The 25546-nt window shown below is 44.5% G+C and overlaps 1 protein-coding gene across 17 annotated transcripts in view; it reads right to left on the reverse strand.

Moving 5' to 3' along the window:
• Window positions 1-319: 319 nt before the first annotated feature.
• The window catches only part of FBXO34 (F-box protein 34), a 40887-nt gene continuing 15660 nt past the window's right edge, over window positions 320-25546 (reverse strand). For 6 of the 17 annotated variants that reach the window (XM_074821073.1, XM_074821082.1, XM_074821075.1 and 3 more), the window contains 5 exons: window positions 14948-15052; window positions 12233-12430; window positions 6054-6225; window positions 4567-4724; window positions 320-3132 (listed from right to left, as the gene is read on the reverse strand). In XM_074821073.1, the coding sequence (XP_074677174.1) occupies window positions 939-3132; window positions 4567-4724; window positions 6054-6104 (2403 nt within the window). In that variant the 5' untranslated portion in view covers window positions 6105-6225; window positions 12233-12430; window positions 14948-15052 and the 3' untranslated portion in view covers window positions 320-938. Of the gene's footprint in view, window positions 3133-4566; window positions 4725-5559; window positions 6226-8264; window positions 11699-12232; window positions 12431-12615; window positions 13502-13547; window positions 14098-14947; window positions 15053-25546 lie in introns of those variants that run through there. The other 11 variants (XM_074821078.1, XM_074821084.1, XM_074821080.1 and 8 more) reach the window with 10 other exon arrangements.

Consider the following 25546-nt stretch of genomic DNA (forward strand, 5'->3'; position numbering starts at 1 on the left):
CAGCAAAGCTTCCAGCACAGCATTGAGCCAGGGCAACTCCACTTTCATCCTGCTGGACCCACACTCTGTCCTCGAGCACCCAGCAAAGGGTTGAGAAGCAGGACTCAAACAGGAGAGCCCCTCTTTTTCCAAGTTTTACACACCCAGCACCAGCTTTCTGGACAACAGGAGCCTCTCTCAAGCCTCTTGAGATGGGAGGGAAAGGAAAAACTGGAATTTGTGAAGTAATACAGGTTTGGGGTTTTTTTGTTTGTTTCTTTTTTAGGAGGAGGACTAGTTTTTACACATCTGAACTACATCACATACCAAGTTCCTGCCGTGTGTTTTACAGTATTTTTATTTTGGGGCAAAAGTCTTACAAGAGAAAGTCGGGTAAGGCAGATCTAGAATGCACATTTTATTTAAGTAAAAAAAAAAAAGACAACAGGGATAAGGTAGACAAGAACTTTTTATATTCTGACTATACAATAATATTCCTCTTTTTTATCCACTGCCACACTACTATAATGGATCTGTTCTAGTCTAATTTTAAGGTTGTCCAGTTAAGTTGTCTGAAGATTCTTTAAACAAGTTGACCTTTACCTATTTAGAGTTTCTTCTCAGAAACATTCATATATTATACAGGATATACAGATTTTGAAACAAGACACTTAAAAACACACAAAACTATAGCCGCAACACTATCATAGCTGCATTGTAGTGATTACGTTGTTCAGCCAGCTGTAGACTCTGTATGTACAATTAGTTTTTATAGTGTTATTTACATAGATGGACTAAACGCTATCTTTAATCTAAAAGGTAAAGGCTCTTGTGTTTAAGTATGTGCAGTTTCATAGCCCTGTGAAAAAAAACCACGACAATTATATACACTGTAAACAGCACAAGGCATGAGAATCTCCTCCTACCCCAAAACAATCTCGCAGGAAAGTGTATGTGCACTAATATTCCTCTTCCACTTCGGCTCCCGCTCCTCTGGTCTTCTTATGAAGAGCACGGTTAAAGCTGTGGCAGGCAGGAACCCAGTGATTGTCATGAAGACCTAACTTACAGCCCGGGATGCCCTTCTGAGACCGGTGACAGCACATCCAGTACCCAGGCCCGTAGGGTAAAGCTTGACAGTAAGGTTTGGGATGCCACCGGCACAGCGATACGTCCCCTTTCACGTATTTTTTCTTGCACTGCTTACACGGATCTTCTCTGTAACGGGGATCGCGGACCCAGCGGGAATCTGCTGGCCTGATGTTGTAGTATTCAATGATGAATTTGAAGTAGTAGCAAGTGCATTTTAGGGCAACCAGACTCCTAGTAGGAAGCAATCCAAAGATCTTCACTATGATGTGGTGAGGCAAGAAGGCCATATACTGCTGAGGCTCCAAAAGCTGCTGAATTTTAAACCTGGTCTCCAGAAAGTCATGCGAAACCTGCCTTTTCAAGCAGGAAGCATCAAGTACTTGCAAAGCCCCTTCTGTCAGAGGAACAGGAAGGGCAGATGGCTCTGTAGGGACACCGCTTCTGACGCATGGTCTGTCAGATGCCAAAGCATCCTCATCCTCATTTTGGGCTACTTCTCCTGGCTTTTCTTGGGTACTTTCCTGTAGTGGCTGTTGCTCGTGAGCAGCAGGCTGGTCAGCTGGGAGAAAAAACAACCTCCCTGGGAGTGGATCTTCACTAGAACTGGAGTTAGAGAGCTTCTCCTTCCTGCATCCTTTCTCGGTCTTGGTGACCGATATACTGATGCATAAGGGCTCCTTCCTAGCAGGATGCTGACTCTGCCTTGGGAAAATTACAGGCTCTTTCAACATACAATCAACAGTCGTGTTCTTGCTCTGCAAGGAATCTGGTGGCAACCTGGCAGCTGCCGGACATGCAGACAGCAGAGGTCTGGGAGGCTCAATTCGCGTTTCAGAATCGCTCCTGCCAGCGGTTACCGCCAACACCGCGTGAGCAAGTCCTGAATTCACATTCCCCATCCGAGTATCCAGCCCAGGAGGAAAAGGCTGCCGAGCAGAGGCAGCGCCATCCCACAACTCGGTGTCACCCAGAGGACCGCAACGTCCTCCGTATCCAGCCTCTGCCACCCCTGCCTCCTCCAAGCCATCCCCCGGGGCCAGGACCCCCGAGGAGACCTTCCCCCCCGCCTCTCCCTCGGGCTGGGTGCCGTTCGCCAGGAGCACCCTCCCGACGTTTCTGCGGAAGCTGTTGTTCCGCGAGAGGCTCCCGGCCTCCCGCTCGCTCTGGCGCCTCAGGCACTCCGACTCTAGCTTGGCCACCATGTCCAGCACGCGCACAGGCTCGCTCGGCTGCTGCTCGCTATCGCTGCAAGGTCCCCTCTCCGCGTGTACCTCGCACGCCCCAGCCGAGGAAAAAAGGTCTGAGCTGGGAAGCACACCTTTAGGCTGAGCGCTCAGCCTCGTAGTAGAAGCAGGCGTGCAGGTTTTAGCACAGTCTACCAGTAAAGCACTTGCTCGTTGCTCCAGAAAGGCCACCATCTCTATCACCGAGAGGGACCGGCCCGCGAACACACCCTCACCGTTCTCGTTCACGTAATGCACCGAACAGTGCTCGATGCCGCAGGCAAAAGGCTCCGGCTGCGAGCACCTGGCATTCGCCTCCCTCATTCTTTCCAGTTGAATTTTGGCTTTTTTAAGATCTACCGATTTTTTCCTGCGTTTAACTGTTCTTCCATCGATATCCCACGTGCTTTTAATTTTCATGGAGCCTAGCCGGTTGTTGCTGCTGCACTGCTGGGCTGCAAAGAACGCAATCTTCTCCTTTGTGTTGCCAGGTTTCACTACAGCCCAGACATCCAGGGGCCCTTCCCCTTCTTCTCCCTGATGGATCGTTGCAGACAGGGCGTTCTTCTTTTCCCTTGCACTTGGACCATCCGCTGGACCTTTCCCATTCATATTGCACATAGTATTTGGATAAATAATCCCCAGAAGCTTTTGAGATGGAGTCACGAGGGAGGGTTTGGGGAAAACGCTCAGTTTGGTGCAGTTGTTGGTGTATTTTTCTTCTTGTGCTGATCTCTGATGGCTCGTAGGTGAGCCTCTCAGGGAATCCTGGCTTAGTTCTGGAGATCGCTCTTTCTTCTGTAACTTGAGATATGGCTTTAAGTGCATACCAGAAACCCTAGAAAAACAGAAAGGGAAGAAGTTATAGTTGCAAAATATGCCTGCCTGGAATTAGAGAAGGTGGCCCTGAGTAGGCACCAGCGTGCCTCCTGCTCTACGTCCAGCAGCCCACACCTCAAAAGGGACCACGTGAAAAAGGAAAAGCAGCAACCAAGCTGCAACATCCACCTGTGGAGAACTTCTACTCACGTCTTGCAACAGGATTACAATCTTAAGGATAGCAGAAATCTTCCTGTTAGAGAAATGTGTTTCCAGAACATTTAAGTTCTATCCATTACGCAAACATAGCTAGAGGTTTATTCTAAGAGTTAGAGCCATCCTTCTCTCCATTCATTTCTTAATGCAGTTGTAAGGCACGTGTGGGTCCAAGGGTTTATCTTGACATTAGCTACCAGACAGATAGACATATATATATATATTCTTTTCAGTAGATAAAGTACAGTTAAAGCCGAAAAGGGAAATCAGCGAGTGCAATTATATTCAGAGATCCCAGCAGATATCTGATCTCCTAATACCACCCAAAATGAAACCTACCCTTTAGTATATCAATAATGGCAAATTTGGTGTACTTTCCCATAAGGATCCTTATGCTATACAACAGATTTCCCCCCCCCCCCCCCCCCCCCCCAGTGACAGAACTATCACATACAGCTAAGAGAACCGCTTTCAAGGACGTGTTTTTACAGTTAAGAACTTCAGAGCTGTGAAGGAGACACTTGGATGCTGCTGACAGTACAGCAGCAGCACCACTCCTGCAAGTCCCAGGCGCTCGACTCCTCCTTTCTGTTACACCTTCGCAGTAATCTTCAATTCAAAGCTCATAAACACAAAAGCCCAGGGCTCTGCCACCTAGGATTCAATTATCAGGAGACTTCAGGCTCTTCTCCCAGGAGTATCACATAAGCATATTAGAGAACTAACTATAGATTATGTTTCCATGGTAATCTTGGAATTGTTACATTAAAAGGCCTCCTTTTTGAAACAGGGATCATCCATGCTTGCTAGTTTAAGAACAGCAGGTTCAATGCCACATTTATCGTGAGTGGATACGGACACATTCAGACACTGCATGTGTTTCCCTTGACAGCCACCACCAAAGCAGTTGCTTTGGTATTGTGTTTCTAGCCTAAAACCAGCTTTTAATTAAAAACCTCAAGCCATAACATCTATAAAGTGGGACAAATTTACAGCTGTAACACCTGCAGTTGTATGAGGCAGATGCAGCCAGAGTCCAGCTGGGCACCGTACCGCAGTGCGATCAGGACACGCACCCACCTCAAGACACCCTCGCCGGTGCCGCACAGGGTACCCGTGAGGTCAGCACAGGAGGAGGAAGGAATCCAGCACACCCCCACTCCTCGAGCGGACCCGCCAGAGCATGTGGGATGGCTGTGAGGGGGAAGAACACTCGCAGATGTGCCGTACGACCAACCTGGAGCAGCAGCTTGGGGACCTCCCAGGCAGCCCAGCCCCACACGTCAGCCAGGGCCGTAGACCCCCAGAGGAACGGAGAGCAGAGCAGAGAGCTGAGCCAGAGCACTCTGGAGCCAGCCCAGGGAAGGCTTTGAGAGCAGGATGCTCCACTTCCAGCTGCAAACACCACACACACACGAGAATCACAGAATCATCTTGGTTGGAAAAGACCTTGAAGATCCTCCAGTCCAACCATGAACCTCACACTGACCGTTCCCAACTCCACCAGATCCCTCAGCGCTGGGTCAACCCGACTCTTCAACCCCTCCAGGGATGGGGACTCCCCCCCTGCCCTGGGCAGCCCATTCCAACGCCCAACAACCCCTTCTGCAAAGAAATACTTCCTAAGAGCCAGTCTGACCCTGCCCTGGCGCAGCTTGAGGCCATTCCCTCTTGTGCTGTCACTTGTTCCTTGGGTCAAGAGACTCATCCCCCCTCTCTGCACCCTCCTTTCAGGGAGTTGTAGAGGGCCATGAGGTCTCCCCTCAGCCTCCTCTTCTCCAGACTAAACCCCCCCAGTACCCTCAGCTGCTCCTCGAGTACACGAGGGCAACAACGCAGCCAGGCACCACCTGCGCTCATCCAAGCAGAGGAAGCCTCCAGTTTAGCCACTGCTTTCCCCTGAGGTTTTGATTCCTCTCTCTGGCCCCAGCGATAAGTAACGAGGGGATGGGTGACAAGTGAGGGCAGAGAGGTTTTGGGGAGGTACATCAAGAGGAAGGGCTCAGTTCACCTTCCTACGAGCGTGCATGAAAACTAGGGGATCCCTTCGGTCCTGTGCAGCGCTTTGAAGGCCAGGAGGCAGATGCTGCGAAGGATGCTGTTATGTTCTCTCCCCTCCTGATTTTCTAGGAAGATCATCACCTCATCGTTCCACCAGTGCTAAAACTATCTGCAGTTCACCTACAGCCTGTGGGGATAAGAGAGCTCCCATGACTGCAGATACACCCACCTAGTCCCTGGGTTAATTCTCTCCCAGTGCCTTCTGTTCGCTAATTCCAGCTCTTGTTGGAGTTGGGTCACCTCCCAATTTAGTCTTCTACGCAAAACGTAACCGAGCTATTTTGTTTGCCTTCTCGGCTGGATGCTAAAAACTAAAATAATCTGATAAAAATAGAACTTCAGGGTGCTGAAATAGATGAATAAAAGAGAATGGGAAATCAAGGCTGCTGCAGTTTGCTTTGGCCTCATTTTCCACAGGGTCTGCCTCATCTCGGTGGCACTTTATAACTAACCAGGATCAGACCACCAATGTGTTCAGCCCAGAGCCCAGCCCCGAGGAGCAGGAGGCAAACCACCGCAGCAAGGTGCTGCAGAGAACTGTGCCTGCAGCCCTCCTGTCCCCATCCAAAGGGTGTTTGGGGGCCGTGCTTTTCAGACAGAAAAGCTCCCACGGCTGCCCACCACTGTACCCCGGGGAGAAGAGGTGAATACAATGAAATACACGATTCTGCCCGCTGAAGTCTCATGAGCTAGGAGCAGAAGATCAAGTTTCATTCAGGAGTTTTCATGCCAGGGTGTTTGAAAGATGAGCTGAACGTGTTTTTAAAAGGCTTTCTTCAAGCAGTTTTCAGGAATCCAGCAAGACAATCCGTTCAACACCCTTCATTAAGAGAAGCTGCAAACGAAGGTGAGACCAGGTATTATACGACTGAAAACAGGACCAAACTGGTTACCCCAACATGCTCAGAGGACATGTTTAGCCAGCAAAGTTGGTTTAGCTGCTCCCAGCTATTTCTGGTCTATGGAGAAAGACAAAGGACAGAGTTATGCCTCACCTATTACGGATTTCTCGTTTAAGGTTATATTTCCTCCTATGTTGCAGTTAGTCTCTGGCTCAGCCAACAATACCATTTAAGGTTGAAAAGTTATAATTTACATAACAAAATTATGCCTTAGTCAGAAGTTTTACTGCCAGAATAATTGCCTCATTTGAATTCAGCATTCAGTTCGTTGCACTGTTTTAATGGATCCAGATTTAAAGAAAACCTTCATTTAATAATTTCAGACAGCTATAAGGAGTACTGCTAACTCCACCTGACCAGCCCAATTGCAGAGCCACCTGCCTCCCAGGTTTTGGGCAATGGGGAAGAGAACTTCAATTTTAAAAGGGATGTTAGCAACGGACTTTACTTGAAAGCATCACTTGGAAAAAACAAGCCCCCACCCCACACACACTTTGCTGTGAACGTTAAGAAGAACAAACTTTTAGGCAGATGTAGTTTCTTCCCTGCGTGTCAGCAGCACATCTCATTTCTAGCTCCTAGAATTAGAACAAGGCTTCCCAGCAGAAATTGCTTTGAAGATGAACCAGAGCCCAGACCCCACCCACAGACTACCTTATTTCTGCAACATTTCAGTGCTGGCAAGCAGAGAATTGCGGCAGCTGCAGGTAAGTTTTAAAATATTTAAAAACACCAAAAATAGTTGTTAAAAGGTGAAGTCACTGACAATTTCCCATGATACTTAATTCCAGAATAATTCTGTTTGCTTTCCTCCACCCTTTAAGTTATCAAGCTTTCTAATTTTATCTTTAGAGACAACAACTCTTCAGAAGTTCATGGAGTAAGCATAAAAGGTTTTCAGTCCCAAATGTGCAGTTCTGAATTGCTGATAAGAGATAATTCTGCCAGGAATGATCAGCACTGAAACAACTAGCAGTGCTGCCTTTATACTGTTATTCCGTCCTTAAGCTGATGAAATAAAAGGGCCAGTTTTTCTATTTCTAATCAGCCGTGTCTGAAAAACAGGATACTTACACTTCTGGAATGACACTGCTGTTTTTACAAGTCATAACTACAGCTTGTTTCCACTACAGTTTTATCAAGTTAGTTGCTACACAGGATTGATACAGAAATGTATGCCTTTATACACGCACAGACACGCACGCACCCCTCCTCTCCCTACTGAAGGCAAGACCCATAAGCTCCTGTGCCAAGCTGGCCAGAATCCTTCTGCATCCTTTTGTATTTATACATCATCTAAATCACAGCAGTCTAAAAAACTAATGTATTTGCTTTAGTGGAAGCTCCGAAGTTGGAGGAAAAACTGGTAGAAAATGCTCAATTTTCACAACTCCTTTCTAAGGTCTGCAGAGAGCCTAGATGCCCCTCGCTGCACCCGGGTCAGGGACTCTCACGATACCCTGTGAAGCCAAAAGATTTCCTCCGGCCAGCAAGAGCAACAACAACAGTGTAATCTGCTCAAACAGCATATTCACGCTGCAAGTTTTCTGGGCAAAGCACCGGAAGGTTTTATTAGGGCGAAAATTTCAATCAAAACCCCAAAGTTTCCTGTGGATTTCTTTTTGTAAACACTAAATCCAGTCGACAAAAGTTCCTAGCGTTGCTGACTGCGCACGCAGTGCCAACTACAACTCTGAAAAAACCCTCAGGACATCCTAACGCAAGGCAGAAGCCAAAAAAAAAAAGAAAAAAAGAAAAAACCCAACAACAATAAAAACCCACACCAAGCATAACCTCTGGCAAGGCATTTCTCTTCCCTGGCATCCCATTTCTCTGTCTGTAGAGCTTAGCTCCTCTGTAAGGGACACTAACAATTAGGAAGGACTAAGTACTGAATGCAAGTTAAACTACGGTCAACCACTTGTTATTTCTGGAAGGACTTGGTGGGTCCTTTGGGCTCAATCTCCAGTACCATTTCCATCCCCTTTGCACTGCCGGGGCAAGGCAAAGCAGACGGAGAGCTGCTTCAAAGGCATTCCACGGATTCTGCCGGGGCGGGAAAGTCCCGGCCGAGCAGCCGGGATGGAAGACGCTCTGCTACTCACTGGAGCTTGTTCTGGCACGTGGCAAGTGTCCAAGCTGGGAGAAAGGCGGGTTGGGAAGCACAATGCTCCAGACCAGGGGTGGGTTCGACTTCAGCAGCTGTGGAGGCATCCAATTTCTAGAAAACCCACTCCTCCCTTGCAGCAGTAACTTCACATTAAAGCAATGGCTCCTGACCCACCTCCCAACGCCTGCGCCACTGCCTCTTGCATCAATCGGAGAGCAAGCGAGGATTATTGTGGGCTTTGAAGGCAAACAGAAGGTACCAGAAGGTTCTCTGCTTGAGCAGCCAGCCTGGGGAGAAACAGGAGCAAGCTGAGCACGTGGGGCAGAGCTGGCCCAAAGAGCTGAGGAGCTAAATGCAAAGCAGGCACCTAACTCTTACCACTGGATCCCTCACCACTTGTTCACCCACGTCAGGTGTTCAAATAACTCGACTTTGGGGGAAATGACACCCAAATATAGCTGCACACTGGAGCAGCTATAAAACCCATCACATAGAATTCATCATCTTCACCAAGCAGAGGTTTCAGGGCACAGATTGCACAACCAAGCTCAACGCACAGACCAGTTTGAGGGCTCCCACCCATTAATAAGTTCTGAACACATTTTAAAGTAAACGCACACACATATACACCCCCCAGCATAAAGCACAGTAGCCTCAGCTACTTTCTAAATTTTACCCAGGAAGAAGTGCCATTGCTTTGCCAGTCTTTTGTAGAAAAGCACTTACCATGAAGTGAGTGACGTAGAAGCAATTCTTTGTGGAGCCTGAGGAAGCTCAAACCCATGCTCCCTGCTTCCCAACCATACTACAGATGACACAGGGATGACATAAAGCAGAAGGGAACAAAATAAACTGAAATATTTACTATTCGAGGTTATAAGCTGCTCCAGAAACATGTAGTTCAGAGATGATGGGACAGCACACATGCCTGTGGTGGAATAGGCTAAGATGAGAAGAAATCACAGAAGGACAGTAAGAAAAAAGTGGTGTTTTATATGGCTTCTGCTGAAAGCTGCCCAGCGCAGCACAAATAAGTGACATGTTTCCTTCTAGAAATGTTTTGTCTTTCATGATTTGTTTTTTAATTTATTAACTGTAAGAGGACCAAGACCTTTCTTAATATCATGGCGCAACAAATTTCTTTAAACAGTTAACAAACCAACACGAAGTGATGTTATTTAGTCTTCATTTTTATGCGTGCATAATGAGAACACATGAAAGGTTCTAGAAATTAACCTTGGACTGCACTATCTTTAAGAGACTCAGAGTTCAACAGAAAAAATAAGTAACTGTAGGTCTGAAGGCAAGTTATCAGGTTGTTCTTTTGAAACTCAAGACTGAAAGGAATGGGTTCGTGAAGTCAGCTGCACTGTGGTGCAGAGGATTTCACTGCAGACAGTGCAACCCAGCAGGCATTTCCAGGAGTCAAAAGGTGTTTTTATTATTAAAGAGCACATTCCAAACAAGAACAGAAGCAGCTCCAACTGAACACGTTCCTTCTTCGGGAAGGATGCAAGAAGCAGACAAGTTTCAAGTCACCAGGTCACATCACTTGGAAACTCATACCCTAGAGATCAAAAAGTCTAGTAATAGATGTGAGAACTGATGCAGCATTAAGTCATTGCAAAGATATTTAAAAACAAAGAAATAGTAAAAGGTTCCTCAGTTTGTGAGAAAGGACAGGGCGAGAAACAGGGCTGGCAAGCAAGGTCAGGGTAGGGATTAAGAGCATCTAGGTACAGCACAAAATACCAAATCTGACTTTGCATCATTTTTAAAGAGGAGTGGTAAGGGTGATCATGAGGGCAAAAACCCTGGGGATTAATCTGAACAAGAACATTGGCAGGGGAAGATTAAAAAGCTTCATGAAAATGGTGAGGATTGGCTCATCTCAGTTTTAGAATTCAAAATAGACAGGCTCATAAACTGCAGGCCAAGAACCAAGATTTATAAATCTCTTGAAAGGCAACAATGTGAGTTAATAAAACATGTGGCACACTGAAGGTGGCACTGAAGGGGAGAAAGAGAAGGGAGAGAGATCGCAGCCTCTCCAGGGCTGGTAGTCTGACTTCAATATAAAGGTGCTTTGCAAGCAAAGAGGATTAGGAAAAAGGGGGAAGAGGGAATGGTTCAATATGCCAGACTAACCAGAAGGTTCTCCAAAAAGTGATCTTTTTAGACCAATGTACTACATCTTACTCACATGGACTTCCAAAGGCACAAGGAGATTTACTAGTTAAGACAGACTGGCAGAGGAATGGGAAAACGGACAAAGGAGCTGGCTTAGCAGCAGACAACCCCAGGTGACGCTGAATAAGAACACACCAGCCTGGAAACCAAAGACATGCCTCAAGAATCAGCCATGGGAACATCTGATTTTATTAGGAACGACCTCAGCACAACTACTACAGGTGCACCCACAGAAACAAAGGCATTTCCAAACCAGCAGAGGCACAAAGCCCCGAGCAACAGAAGCTGAGGAGAATTTTGAAATACAGATGGTGATGCACAAGCAAGCTGAACACCAAGAAGTTTTGGAGGTAACTGATATATTCAAGGCAGCAATGAACAGCCCTCCTGCCAGATCTGCTCTGGAGGGCAGCACACGCTTTTTGTCATGACTCAGAGGAGATTCACCCAGACTGAGAATGACGATGACAGTCGTTATTTGAGAAGCTACTATCTAACATTTGGGTCATTTAGCACAGCGAAACCACAGGTGAGGGTACACCACCACATTTTACAGAATACAGGAAAAGACGTAAGCCACTGAAAATAAGAAGCAGCCCCTATGCAAAAAAGAAAAAAGGAACACAAGCTCAAACAAGTGTATAAACTGGCATTAATGTTCAGCATGGGAATCCAAAGAAGGTTCCTAATAGCACAGCTAGATCTGTCATCTTCAGTAATGGCTTAATCTACAGGAAGAGAGAAGAAAACGTAATTGCTTTTAGGCTAGACTTTTAAATTTACAAAGGGATTATGAGATACTGCTTGGGAAAGCAAGGAGCTGGGTCACCCAGGAAGTCTCTTCCAGCACTAAATTACCAAGAGACTAACAGAGCAAGTATATGCTGTCTACACAGCCACAAAGAACAAAGGTTAAAGTTTGCTTTAAACCCACACAGCTTTCGGAAACCAGAAAGTTGGCTCTCTTCCTCCAGATTGAGGAAGCTTGAGAGTATTGGTTTCAGAAAAAGAAAAAAAGAGATACATATATTTTCAAGTAGCTTGAACTCAAACAAACTGGCATGTTCTTGCATTTGCATAAGGACAAGTTGTTCTGTACGGTGTTCCTATAACGAGACACAGTGAGAGGCGTTCACTTAATTGTCACATAAGCACAAGTGTTTGAAATCAATCGTGCATTTCTTCTTAATAAAGAGACACAGGAGAGCGAGCAATACAAAATCTGAGCTTAAACTAATCTAATTACTTACTCCGTAGTAAGACAAACCGCAACAGTGATTGCCAGTATTTCCACTTGCTTTAAGCTGACTGCATGTTTTAAAGCCTACTATGACAAGCCATTCTCCAATTAAGTTTTACTTCAAAGCCACGTTCCCAAATTAATTTGCAGCTGTTGCTAAAACACCCAAAGATTTCTTCAAGTACAGTACCAGCTGTAGTGAATCTGCAGTTGTCATTATCAAATAAAAACGTCAAAGAACATTTCTACCCTTAAGCCATTACAACATTTCACTTAAACACTATCCAAAAGTAAGAATTTAGACCAAACGTTTGAGTGACACACAAGGCAACAGGAAAGTAAGAAGGCTAAATTGGTGCTAAATACTTAACTCCCAGCAGACCAGCTGGTCTGTTCATACCGTTTGACTTGATGGAAGGTGGAGGATGTGGAATTCAGCGGTTCCCTGTGGAGGCCAGCTCTGCAGGAACTCTTCATCGTAACTCTCTCCAGCTAAGGCACGCCGTCACAGCCAGTCCATCCTGGGTTATGCGCAAGGCTCCCCCATCAGCTTTCCTTGCCCCACACAGAGCTTCACCCTGTCTCTGCCACCTAGAAACTGAACAAACAAGAGGGAAATATTAATAATATTAATATTAAAAATAATGATATCACGTTCGAGTACAGCAGCAATCAAAGCACAGATGATCAGGACAAGGACTCTTCCCCAAGAAAGTAAATATATATACACACATAGACATGCATATACATATATATAAATACATAAATATAAAAGAACTTAACATTAAGCCGTTACTGCAGCTGGAGTTTCTGAACACCATTAAAATACAAATAATCACCCCCCTCAACAGCCTGGCTGCTCATACAATGCTTCTGCACCTTATATACGACTGCAGCACCACCTTGGCACCTCCCGTGGAACATGCTGTCCTCCAAGCTCCGTGCAAACAGGACACACAAGATCTTTCTGCTTGTTAGCACCGCATCAGGCTTTGGAAGGAAATCGCTGCTAGCAGTAAGATTTGAAGCTGCCAGGAGTTACGTTAGCGTTCTAATCAAAATAACGTGGCAGATTTCATAAAGGACAAAAAACATGCCACCACGCAGCCTCCAAGCTTTGTGAAAAATGCCCTGTCTTTGCATCACACACAGATAAGCCGGCAGATTTCACCAAAACAAAACTGTTCTGCAGTATCTCTTGTTCGCACTAGGCTGCCACCTTCTACACCTTGTCCTTGGAGGAGACACAATTACCAGCGTAATTTAATGTACTTTGATGGTGAAAAAACAACCACCTTCGAGTGGGAATATAAAAGGAAAGAGTGACACAGCAGAAGAGCCCTGGAAAAACTCAAATACTCAAGCCTGAGTTGCCAGCAGATTGTTTTAAAGATCGTTTGCTTCCTCTCTAGAGGACCATGGACAATGATGCTGTAATAAAGGAATGCCATTTGAAGAGGCTAACTATAGAGCTGCGTCCCCAGGGGATTTCTGATTTAGTACAGCAGGTTGTTCTCTCCTTTTCAGCAGCTCTGCCCAGCGCTCCTACCGCTGCCCTGTTCCTACAGCAGCATTTCACTGTGCAGCCTGGCAGAGGCACTCGTTGGGAGGTTTGTGCTTGCCGGCAGCCAAGCTCTGGCAGAGATGGAGCCTCTCGCATCACCCCTTTCACAACACCTGCCAAAGAAAAAACTCCCACACAGCAGAGCACCTACCTATGCACGGCTCAGTTCATCAGTGCTGGACCAGTGTAGTTTACAACTCAGAGCTGCCACTAAACACTCCTGGCCTGGGAAGCCCGCTCTAACCTGGTAGCCACGCTTGCCAAGAAAGTGATGAAGGATGACTTTTCAGGCAGGGAAAACAGAAGCTGGTTTAGATCCAGTTGACTTGACATCTGCTACATCAATTTCACGATTCCTCTAGCAATGGTGAATGAGAGGTTAATCATTTGCCTACATTTGAGTAAGCAGGAGCCTAAAATAATATATAAAATGTTATATAAACACATTCCAGTCTTCATGAATAAATCTCTGCTGAGCTCTACACAAGGCAGAGAAACGTGTTGGATGGAGAAGATGGAGGCACTGCACCAGCAGAGCGGGAGGATGAGAGTATGCCCTCTACTCCTTGAATTCAGAAAGACAAGGAACTAGGCTGCCATGGTTAACAGCAGCAGAAATTGAAGCTTTGTAGTTAAACACCATTTTCATTAGACTACCCAGAGCCTGTAACAAGGCCCTACCTGCAAAAGTGAAACCTAGGCACAAAAATCAGCCATTTCTGATGTTTTGTGGGCTGTAAAAATATATATTCACCAGCAACAATTCACAGAGAAAAAAGCATATGCCTAGTGCTTTATGAAAAACGAAAGTTAAACAAAATCATTACTTTCCCATGAACCATCAGTAAGAGGCACTGAAATTCTGACTTTTATCCAAGCTTTTGTCTGGCTTTCCTTCTGGCTTTACTGACACTAACATTTCAGACGCAGCAGGAATTGTATCACAGAAACATGATTATATCCACACCCAAATAAATGGAGCCGTACCATTTAAAGAATGCCAGTCACTTTTTTAATAGCTGAAACTCTTTCCACATATTCCTGGTCAGGAACACCAGATGTTTTGTCCTAGTCCTACTCCTTTGCAGATCAGTTGAGGAGTAAAGGATAAAAAGTCAGACAAAACAAAAATGGAAACCAAAAGATCGTCTTGTTTGCAGTAAAGAGCTCGAGAAGCAAAACCATCAAGCGAACCGGTTGAGATCAGGGGCAGCCACAACCCCGATCCAAGCACAGGCATTGTATGGCGGGATGTCATGCGTTTAAGGAGGGACTAGCACCTACTAGAGAGAAGCAAAAGCTGACAAAAAAGACACAGACAAGTTCAGATAGGCACTGCAGCACAGCTCCAAATACAGCTCCATACAAAGCATGCTTTTTCCCCTCCTCCAGCTGCTGGGCTATAGAAAAGAGCTGAAATACACTATTAATGCCAGCAAGCTACTGACAAATTCCTACTGTGTAAGTAGTAAAAAACTGTGCTTGTGAATTTAAGAAAAAAAAAAAAAAGACACAAAAAATCACCATCCAAGCTAGCACAGAGATACTTACTGCCTTTTAACTACCACAGTGTGTTTCTTTACCAAGGCTGATCCTTATCAGTAGGTGCTTCAGCTGATTTGTTAGTTTTGCACAGAGTTGGGTACAGCCTGAAAACTGAAATACAGATGCACAGAGAAACAAAAAAGAAAGAGGAAGTTAGAAACCTAATCGTGTTTTTCTCCCTTTCTGAAACCACCCCCAAACATATGCCTTTATGCATAAGATGTGGGAAGGACTCAGATTTTTGGCAGCAGTAAGCATCATGTCCTCCCAGCAACGGACAGCAGGTCACCGAGTGGTCCCACAAATTCCCCATCTTAACAGTTCTGAACGCTGCTGCAGTTTAGGAAAACAAACGTATTAACTGGTGTGGATAAGCGGGGGGTCAAGGTCTCTTCATCTGTGCAGCTTTTGATATTTTGATAGGGAAAGCTTTACTGCAAGAGCAAGTGGGTTTTAAACAGTAGCAACAGTAACAGATAAACAAATGAGTTTAGATGATGGGCACATCCTTTCAGAAAATTTGCTTTCTAGGAAGGAGGCCGTGGCCTCAGGACTGGTTCTGAGCAGCTATCACACTGCTGGTAAAAACACATTTGACCACCCCACCTCCACAGAGGGCCACTGCACTGGGTCAGTTGGGCAAAGAGCATCAGCACACCCCAGAAGAAAGCAATGGCAAGTATTTCAGAGGGGAACTCGGAAGAGTTAATACCAAAAAACAGTCATCACGAGGAACAGGTAATCCTTAAAAAAGAAAAGTGCCAGTGCTAAGGCCTTATAACAGATACCTCCATGTGGGTTTTTGTTTTCTTGTAGGAACAGGGTTGCCTGTCCATTCCCCCACCTCAAGTTTAAGTTGTTACATGATACTTGCCTCTAGAAGTGTGTTTCACCAGACATCAATTCTGCCACTTCCCAGCCTAGCCAGCCCTCCCTCCCTCCCTCCCCAAACACCCCCCAGGACACCTATAACAGTACCAGGCTCTCCTGAGCAAGAAAGAGGCTTTTGCAGAAAGCTTTCCCTACTCCCAACGTTCACACTTCATGGTAACAACCAGTTATCTGCGGCAGCTCCCGGACTAGGTCAGACCACGAGACAATACGCCAGGTCCTCATACTCAGCCACTTAAAACACCTACAGGAACACAACCCTTTCTTTTTAACTGTTCTTCCTGTAATATCCACCCATTTTAAACACCTTAAAGAACTACCTTTTGACACTAAGTTCACCAGCTAGGTTTTACTGCTTTATTTAGAACAGTCTTAGGCAAAATAAGAGAAAACAAGCACATTTTATCTAAAGCTATCTTGGAGTTTCAGAGTGACCTCACATTTGTGTTTCCATCCACCTGCAGCTGGCAACAAACCCTCACATAAAACTAGGTAGTTAGTAAACACACCATATCCAGCTTAGGAGCATTAAGAGATGCAGACTAATAACTGCAATCAGATGAGATTCTCCGAGTCCTGCTGAACTGCAGTTTGGCCTTTTCACCTGCAGCAGAAGGCTACAGGAGCCACCACAGACATCATTTGCCTTGTGAAACCTCGTGTGCTCAGCCTCCCCCCTGCTCAATGGTCAAAAGGTGTAACTTTGCATAGATCGGACATTATCTGACCTAAAAGTAATCAAGCTGCCACAGGGAATCCAGCTGGAATAAGCGAGGGGCAGCTTCCTGTGTCTACTTACACACCAAAACCTGCTGATGCCACTTCTAGGCACTGGGAATCGGAGCTGGCCAAGCAGCAGGACCTCATTACCATCACCCCTGGCTCATTTCCCCACCAAATTCACTCCAGCCCTTCTCAAAGCTCCACCGAGCTCCCAATTCATACCCTGTACCCTGGATAACACCAGATGGAGCAGTTAACTGAAATCTGAAGATTCCCACATAAATTTGAGCCTGGGCATCCGTGTCAGCAGAGAGCACGTGGATGCTCCAAAACACTGCACAGCCCCACAGCCGTTCAGTCGCTGTAACTCCTGCCATGCTGGGCTCTCACCCCTCTCTTCCTCCCAGCCCTTTCACATTTTCCCCTTTATCAGCACTGGTTCCTGTCTGATTTCTCACCTGAAGCAGGTCAAGGAGCTGAAATGGGAGAAAATGAACCCAGAAGGGGTCAGCTCCCTGAACCCACTTACCCCCAGACGTGGCAGGCACTAGCAAAGCCCGGCGGGACGAGGTTCTCAGCAACTCAGACTGGACTCAGCTGTCTTGAATCCACACCTTGAATCATGTCAGGAAAGGTGTCTGCCACAAAGTGATTTTTTTGCTTTTTTCCAAGTCAGCAGAAAGGAACACTTCTGAATGCACAGTGTGCAAAATACAGAGTGTTTCGGAAGCGGGGAATTGAGCGTGTAGGGCTCCAAGGCAACGTTTGACTCCTTACTGCTGTCAAACAGTGCTACTGGCTGTACCAATAAGCATATGAAACGCTTATTCTAATGAAGCACTACAGGGAGAACCTGTCTTCCTTCCAAGATCACATCAATAAAGAATGAAAGGCTTCGAATTCGTAGCTCTCATGCTTTCTCTGTAGGTGTGGTTAGCATTGGAAGGACTAAGTCGTCCCACTCCCCTCAGAAGGAAAATCTCAGAAGGGAAAAAGAAAATAAAGAAAAAGTAAGCTCAGCTGCACCTTGTTAACCCTGTATTTTAATACTGGAAAAAAAGAATATTACAAATGTTTCCTTTGTTCAATTATTCCTGAAAGGTTTCAGCTGTCTTGCACAATTTGGGTAAGGACATCATCCGTTGCTCAACCGGGAAGAAGTTAAGAACTGGCTCATTAGATTTGTTCTGCTTGATCCAAGAGGAAAACAAAAGCAGTAAATCCCTTACTCGCCAATGCTGCTGCAGCGCTGGTGACAAACGCGCCCAGATCACACATTACTCTGCTTTCTAGAAAGCTACCACCTACTTTGGCTCTCCTTGTCACCACATAATCTATGGTGTGCCCCGAATGATAAATAGGGGGTAGCTGAACACCCCTGAGCGGGGCTACAGCTGCTGCATCCTGGGGTTATGGGGTGAAGATACTGTAACGCTGCTCATTCAAGGCCACGTGTTCATGAGCCACGTCTGAATTATTTAATGTATAAAACTAGATTTGTTTTGCCATGCAGATTCTGAATTGATGAAAGCTCGGCTGAAAGGCTACTTTCTTAGGGTGAGGGGAAGGAGAAAGCTTCCAGAAGCCTTCCTATTATAGAAGCAATAGAGCTGGTTCCAAAAATAGTAGAGAAGCACTCCCAGAGCTCTGGAAACGTTGTGCCCTCGTTTTGTAAGGCTGAGGTCTCGCTGGATTGCTCCTGTACATGCAAAGAACGGTAGAAACAACTGCAAGATGCAGAACTGACGTTAAAGGGGAGTTTTAGGACAAACACCAGAGACAGAAATCCAGACAGCCTACAAGAAAGAGATCAGCTTGAATGCCAATAGAGAGCCAACCTGCCCCACTTTAGAGAAAGCCAGTTAAAACCAGCCACAAGAAGCAGCCCATCTTTTTCAAGAACGCAACGTTAGTTTGCTAAAGAAGATCCTGATTATTATTACAACACTGACGTGGCAGATTAGAATTGTCAACAATAATTTCATCACACTGTTTCGCCTGTGGATGTCAGGGATCCTGGCTGGAGAGGTCCACTTGACTCATTTTGGCACACATTTGGTAGATGGTTTTTGCTGTGACAGCTAATAAATTGACCATCACATGGCCTGCCTGACAATAATTACTCACTAGTTTGCTCGTAACAGTTTGTTAGTGATCCAGCAGCATGGCATAACAACCCGCTCTAATTCTTAAAATTAAAGTTTCCTGTGTCTGTTTTGTGGCAACTCTTCACACAGTGAAAATAAACCCATTTGCAATACTCCTCTGATTACAAGCATATCTTTGAAACTATGTACTCCAGCATAGGACTGGCTATTTTATTGGCATGTACCGACAAAGTAAAAAGTCATCAGGGAACCAAAAAGCTCATACTTGACACTATAAGGGCAAGAAACCCCCCTGCACCATGGCACACAATGCACAGCAATAACTGCTTCTGTACATCTCTCCATGGAGTATTAAATGGCTTCTAAAGTAGAAGAGCAAACATACAGCTAACTTCTAGATATCCAGTAAATAAATAAATACAGTTCCTTCTTTAGAACTTTGATTATAAGGAAAACCCCGCAGCAGGTGAGCCATGTTAAACACTAAGTTTAATCAGCTTTGAAACTTAACTCACAGGATTAAATATGGCTTTAGCTGATTTATATGGCTCTAACTGGTTCGGACCAGCCTTTGGGCCGATAGTTCTCCTTCCACAGAGACCACACCACACACCCTGATCATTTGGGTCCAGCCCTAAATAGTTTAGCAGAATAAAGGGTAATTCATTTTTATTTACTTCTGTGGAATCTTACCCTTTAACCAAAAACTTATGTTGTGGATTTCTCTGTCCCATACAACTGTGGATACCTTATCAACAAAATGCAGGCATAAAACCAAACAAAAAAACCATAACACACAACACACCCAAAAACCAACCAAACAGAAACTATACATACATAAGACTCAGAACATCATCATTTTGTTCACATGGATTCATTTTGCCAATCCACTGCAGAGCTGAGAGGTTACAACGTTCACTAAGCATCTTTAAAGCATCCAAATTTTTCTTAAGGGTCTTCCCAAAACCAAATTCAGCAAACAAAAATCTTGCTCAGCAACACAAACACTAGATTAAATATAATGGTACTCAAAAAAGAAGTTTTAGAAGAAACTGTGCCATTAGTCACAAGTATTTCTGTAATTCAAAATGCCCAAATTTTTCTATCACACTCCTGAGTCCACCCTGTTTTCACATACTAGCATCTTCCACAATGTTTTGCACCAATGTCTCATGGTTTGCATGGAATCTTGTAATCCTTTCAAATTTTTGTTTAAAACTAGGACACTGCTGATGCCCCAACATCACGCTTTCACAGAAAACTATCTTTCATCTTGCAAGGATAATGTCAAAATGCTGAACTCTGAAATTTCAAGTTTATAGGTCAGCAGTTTACAAAAAATTTCTGCTCTGTAAACTCAGGAAAACAGTCATACTAAGTATACCCAACTTCAGGACAGATTTCATGTAAACTATTTTTCACAGAACATTTTATTACAAAGTACATCATTATATCTGCTGAGGACAGAAAACTTCCAACAGAACAGATTCATTAGGAGCCTCTAAAAACAACCCACCCACCAACAAACAAGACACACCACCACCCACACCCTCTCAACAAGCTTTAGATTCACTGGTCTTTCCAGTGGTATCTTATAAAATAAAAAGCCCCCAAAGGACAGGCTACAATCTAAGACCAAAAAAAATCACTAATTAGTGTCAGGTTCTAACACAGCCTCTGCAAGAGGAGGTCATGCCTGCCCCAGGCCCTTTCCAGCCGGCTCCACCATGACCCATGGCAGGACACAGCTGAGCCCATCAGCCAAGCAACTGGCACCGCTGCAGAAACATATTTAAGAAAGAGCAAAAAACACCTGAGAAAGGACAAAAAAACCCCTGCTGAGATCAGAGAAGGATAGAGAGAAGGTGCTCCATGGCAGGGCAGGTAATCCCCTGCAGCAAAATGGGAAAGGTGTTGGCGTATTGTTTATCTTTGTTTCTCGCTACTCAAATCTATTTTAACTGGCAATAATTTTTTTTGTTTTGTCCGCAACAGTAATCAGTAATCTCCTTGATTTATCTTGACCTTTAAGCTCTCTAAGCCTATTGCACCCGGTGCCACTGAGGAGGGGGAGCGAGCAAGCAGCTGGGTGGGCGCTTGGCTGTTGGCCAAGGCTAACTCACCACACAACTTTGCACAAAATCTAAAGAAATTAAAGTTCTTCTGCCTCTGCCATTAAGTGGTGGTGCTGTTTAACTGACACCACACACAAGAATCATACATTGTCAATTAGACTGCACATCAAAGGCTGCCAATCTTCACTCTTCGTTAGAAGATTAAGCTGTCATGGTGCCGGAGACATTGCTCACTACACGCAGGACAAGGCCCCATCATTTCAATCCAGCAGCATATTTTTTGCCTACCGTCGTGCACCACGCTATCATCTCTCCGACAGTTCCAGGCCTGCAGGATGAAGTCATACACGTGCATGGCAAGGAAACAGGACAGCAGGGCGTCAAAGCCAGCAAAATAAAGATGTAATCCAAGCCAGCAACAGAAGGACTAACACAGCAATGCAGATGAGACTCACAACGGCCCTTGGCACACCGCCGCCAGCAAAGCAGACCCCCTAGTTATCCATCACACAGAACTAGGCCCTTGCAGCCATCACACAGCAGAGATTGTCCAAGCACATACAGCTCAGCAGGAGCAGGCCCAGGGAGGAGACAGTGCATCGATGAGCAGAGCTGGGGCCACACAAACGCAGGTGAACCATCCAGGAAACAGCATCTGGATGTGGAGGATGTTTCTCGCCACTGAACTGCTTTGCAGTTTGCAACCTACAGAACCTGCTCAGAGAGACCCAGAAAGGGTTTTGAACACTCAAGCACAGGCATGTGACCAGCGACATGCTCTGGCTGGATTGCCTAAGATGAAGACAGAAGGCAAGCAAGAGTACACACTAAGAAAAATCTTTCCCAGCCAAAATATCTGCTTGGTTTTATACAAATTTTTAAAAGAACATCATACACAGAACATCTTCTGATGAACTAAGCTACAGATAAGCTTGGGGTTTTGGCCGATAAACTGCAGCAGAGACCAACATTAAATACAGTATCTTTTTACATGATGGTTTCAAAAGACTGTTTAAAATCTAAGCTAATGTTGAAACCTACCAATTCTGTGGATCTTTTGTCTTTTTTTGGCTACATTTTCAAAGATTTTTTTTCCATTAATAACTCAAGAGTTACTTGAAGTAAAAATAGTTTTATATTTTCAAAGAGCTTTGTAGCTGATACGCCTAGCAACTAACACAATTAAATTTTCAGAAATTCCAAGCATAGCATGAATTCTGCTATAATTCATTCTTAAAAAGAAAAAAAAGAAAGGCCCCAAAATAGCATCAAAATTTAAGTAAAGGATAACAAGGCACTTCAGCATGCAGAAGCTAACTGTGAGAGCTTTCCCTTTTCATGTTTCATCTTCAAAATTCAGTAGCATGGACCTACAACAGGACACCAGAAATAATTCTGGCTCAGTTCTTTCCAGGTTAATGACCGTTTTAGAAGTATCAACTTTTAGAAAAGTTCAGCTGAAAGTATGACATTTGGGTTTGCTTCATAACACTTTCAGACTTATTAACGCAAAAACAGCTTTATAAGCAAGACAGAAAAGGAAAAATATATGTATTGCTATCTCAGAATTCCCCACTGCTCCCCCACAGTACAATCAATATTCTCTTTTCAGGGTTTCCTCCTCTTGGTAAAAATGGAGAAAATATGAATAAGAAACACCAAATCACCAGGAAACTAAGCAGAAAATAAGGTACCCACAACTGTGTTTTAAAAAGGATAATTTAAGTGAACCAGATTTTGAGCTGGGGATTGTTACTTTACTGTGAAAATACTCAGCACATTTTTAGGCTCCCCAGCGGAGCAGCTGGTGTGAGCACACCATCCAGCAGAAGACCATAACCTTACAAATCAAACATGAGAGCTCCAGAGCTCCTACTCACCACGCTGGCTTTCGTCAAGAAATTGCTACCAAATCCCTCTCCCAAAAGCCAGCTGAAGTTTTCTAGCCTGAAAAATAAATGACTGAAGTAATCACCAAGCCCCATCAGCTTGTTCTCTCACCATTTAACATCTCTTACTAATTCTCTCTGAGCTTGCAGGAAATAGTTTCAAACAGCTCCCTCAAGAAAATGAGTTTCAAGCCTTAGTTTTTCCATTCCGAGCCATCCCTGCACTATTTCATAGCTCTGATAATTGTACCACTGACTAACCTCCAACTGGGAATAGCTGTTTTTATCATCACTATTAAAAACAGTCCCTCACACTGTTAGGAATCTGGAAACTTATTGTAGCCGCATCCCACCCTTCGGCCTCTCAAAACACTACAGAGCGATGAAACTATGTGCTGAAACCAGAGGATCCCCGCGCTGAACAACTCCTGTAATTCTGGGTAATCACAACTGCTTCCTAAGCAAAAGCAGCCATGAGGTTTGGTTATTGATTTTTGAGAGGCAAGTGGCATGAGACCTTAGAAAGTCAAAGCAAACATACTGGACTAGGAAAGTTAAAATTATTTTTAGAAACGTAGCAGTGATGTGCATGTTAAAAAGCCTCACGCATTCACCTAGTTTTTAGCCTTTGTGTTTTGTTTTTTTGAAAAGTAACAAGATTCATCTGCAGTTTTCCTTTCCTAAAACCACATTGTCTTGGTTTTTACACCTTAGCCAGAAGAATGACTGATGGCTCTCAGAGAAGTAACAAGATGCAAAAAAATAAGACCTGAAAGAAGAATGGATTTAAAAAACAGCTTTTAATTATCTGAAGGTACAGTTGCCAAGTAGACAGCAAAGAGGCTGTGCACCACATACAGATGGGAAAATTCCTCCAGGTTTATTTCACAGTCAATTACAGTGGATTAAGCTATTAGTAAGAGCAAAATATATTTTTTTTGGATGCAAGTTTCAACAACTTGAAAAATCACTGCCACTCATACTTTGATACATGGGATCAGCAATCTCTTATCACACTTCCAGTCATCACAGTCCATAAACACACCCTACAAGCAACCTCTCCCTCTTTTTTAATGCATCTTCTGTCATTATTTCCTTCTCAGGGAACGGTATCCCTCTTGGCTTCCTGCTTTAATTAGCATTTCATACATCCATGAAGATTTTTTTTTTTAATTGTTGTTAAAGAGAAGTATCTAACACCTCAAAACTCTTTTACACAGACCTTTGCACAAACTCACAGGTGCTTATATTACTCACCTCTGCGAGATGTCACCATACGAGGTATTTGTCAAACAGAAAAGCATCGCGGCACTGAAGAGTGGCTTTCCAGGATCCCTGTCCTAAATACTGGGTATGCCTACTTTTGTTTGGTATTGTTTTGCTGATTAAGGGTACCAATTAAACTCAGACACCAGAGTGAAAAGAGTAGGTGTGTTTTACTGGTGATAAATAATGTAACAGAGTAATACAGAAAACATACAGTAAGAAAATACAGAATAGTGCACTTAAACCAAACAAATAGGAAAATACAGGGTAATGCATCAAATCATTACTACAGGAGAGAATAATGATTAAGAAAGACCCATCACCACTTGCACCCGTCACCATCACCCAGACCCGCAGGCACTGGGCAGCCCCGGTTGCAGCGAGGATTTGGAGAGCCTGTCCCAGCAAGTGGGAAGTCCTACACAGCGCATCCACCCATAGGTGAGGCTTCCAAAGTCGCTGCAAGTGGGTCCAGCCTTATCTACTAGAAATCAGCAAGCCAGAATAACTGGCACCTTTGTTTTGAGCAGAAAATATCTGGTTTCATTCTTCTGTTGGATTCCACCCAAAGCCTGGCCAGGGCTCGGGGTGGGAAAACCAAGGGAGTTTCTAACAAGACCGAATACTTGGGTTCTCAGCCTTGAACAAGGATGAGAAAGGAAAGTTGGATACATTCTCTCAGCATTTCATCCTCACTACTGATTATATTCTGTCTAAGCTGCATCTTTCACTAGTGAACATACATACTTTGTTAATGACTACATGCTAAGTTAGCAGCTTCAGCTCGGGGCCTGTTGTTCAGGCTTCAGTACTTCCAACACTTTAGCACTTTTTACATCAGCACAGGTGGTTTGTTATAACCTAGCACAATACCTACTAGCACAATGGTTATCAGTTATAAAATATACAGGATTCATCTATAGGTCAACTCTGGCTTGGGCCTGTTGTCCAAGCCTTAGCACTTCAGGTACCAAGTTCCTTCTGCTGGCTGCGCTGCAAGAGCAAACTACATGGATAGTCAAGTTTTTCCCCACCTCCAAAAACATCTGTTCCTTTTCTAAGTTCTCCCGACTTCCTTCCCCTTTACCGTATCACAAAGTCTCTCTTTTTAGCAAGGCTGCCTTCTTGATAGTCCATCACCAGTATCTTCTTGTCTGCTGCAGAGCAGCGTGAATCACTGAATCTTGCACAGCTTCCAGTCCTTTCAGCTCAAGGCCAGGCACCGAATCCAAGCATCCTGATTTAGAGAGCAGGTTGTTAAACTCCCTCCCTGCCTCTTTTTTAACACTCTACAGCTTCCTGTCCTGGGAGGCAACCAAACTGCTATAAGAAATGCCAGTTTCTGTTAAATATCCTCAATTCCTGTGACACTGAACATTTAAAACAATAACATTACTTCCAGATCTTGTGCTATAACTGCTTTTATTCCACAAAGTGCAGAGATGAGCAAAAATTACTTCAGCACGAAGGAGTTTTAGTTGGTTATTTGCTGAATCCCACAGCATTTCAAGTTAACATTCAGGCTTGGCACGACCAACCATCCGCTCAAACACACAGCACAATGTCACCCCTCAAAACCCCACTGTTCAACCTAAAGGCACTTTTTTTTTTTTATTTTAAGGGTGCGTCAGCTGCTAACTGAAAGTGGGAATG

The sequence above is a fragment of the Strix aluco genome, chromosome 4 (assembly GCF_031877795.1).
Source record: "Strix aluco isolate bStrAlu1 chromosome 4, bStrAlu1.hap1, whole genome shotgun sequence".
Lineage (NCBI taxonomy): Eukaryota > Metazoa > Chordata > Aves > Strigiformes > Strigidae > Strix > Strix aluco.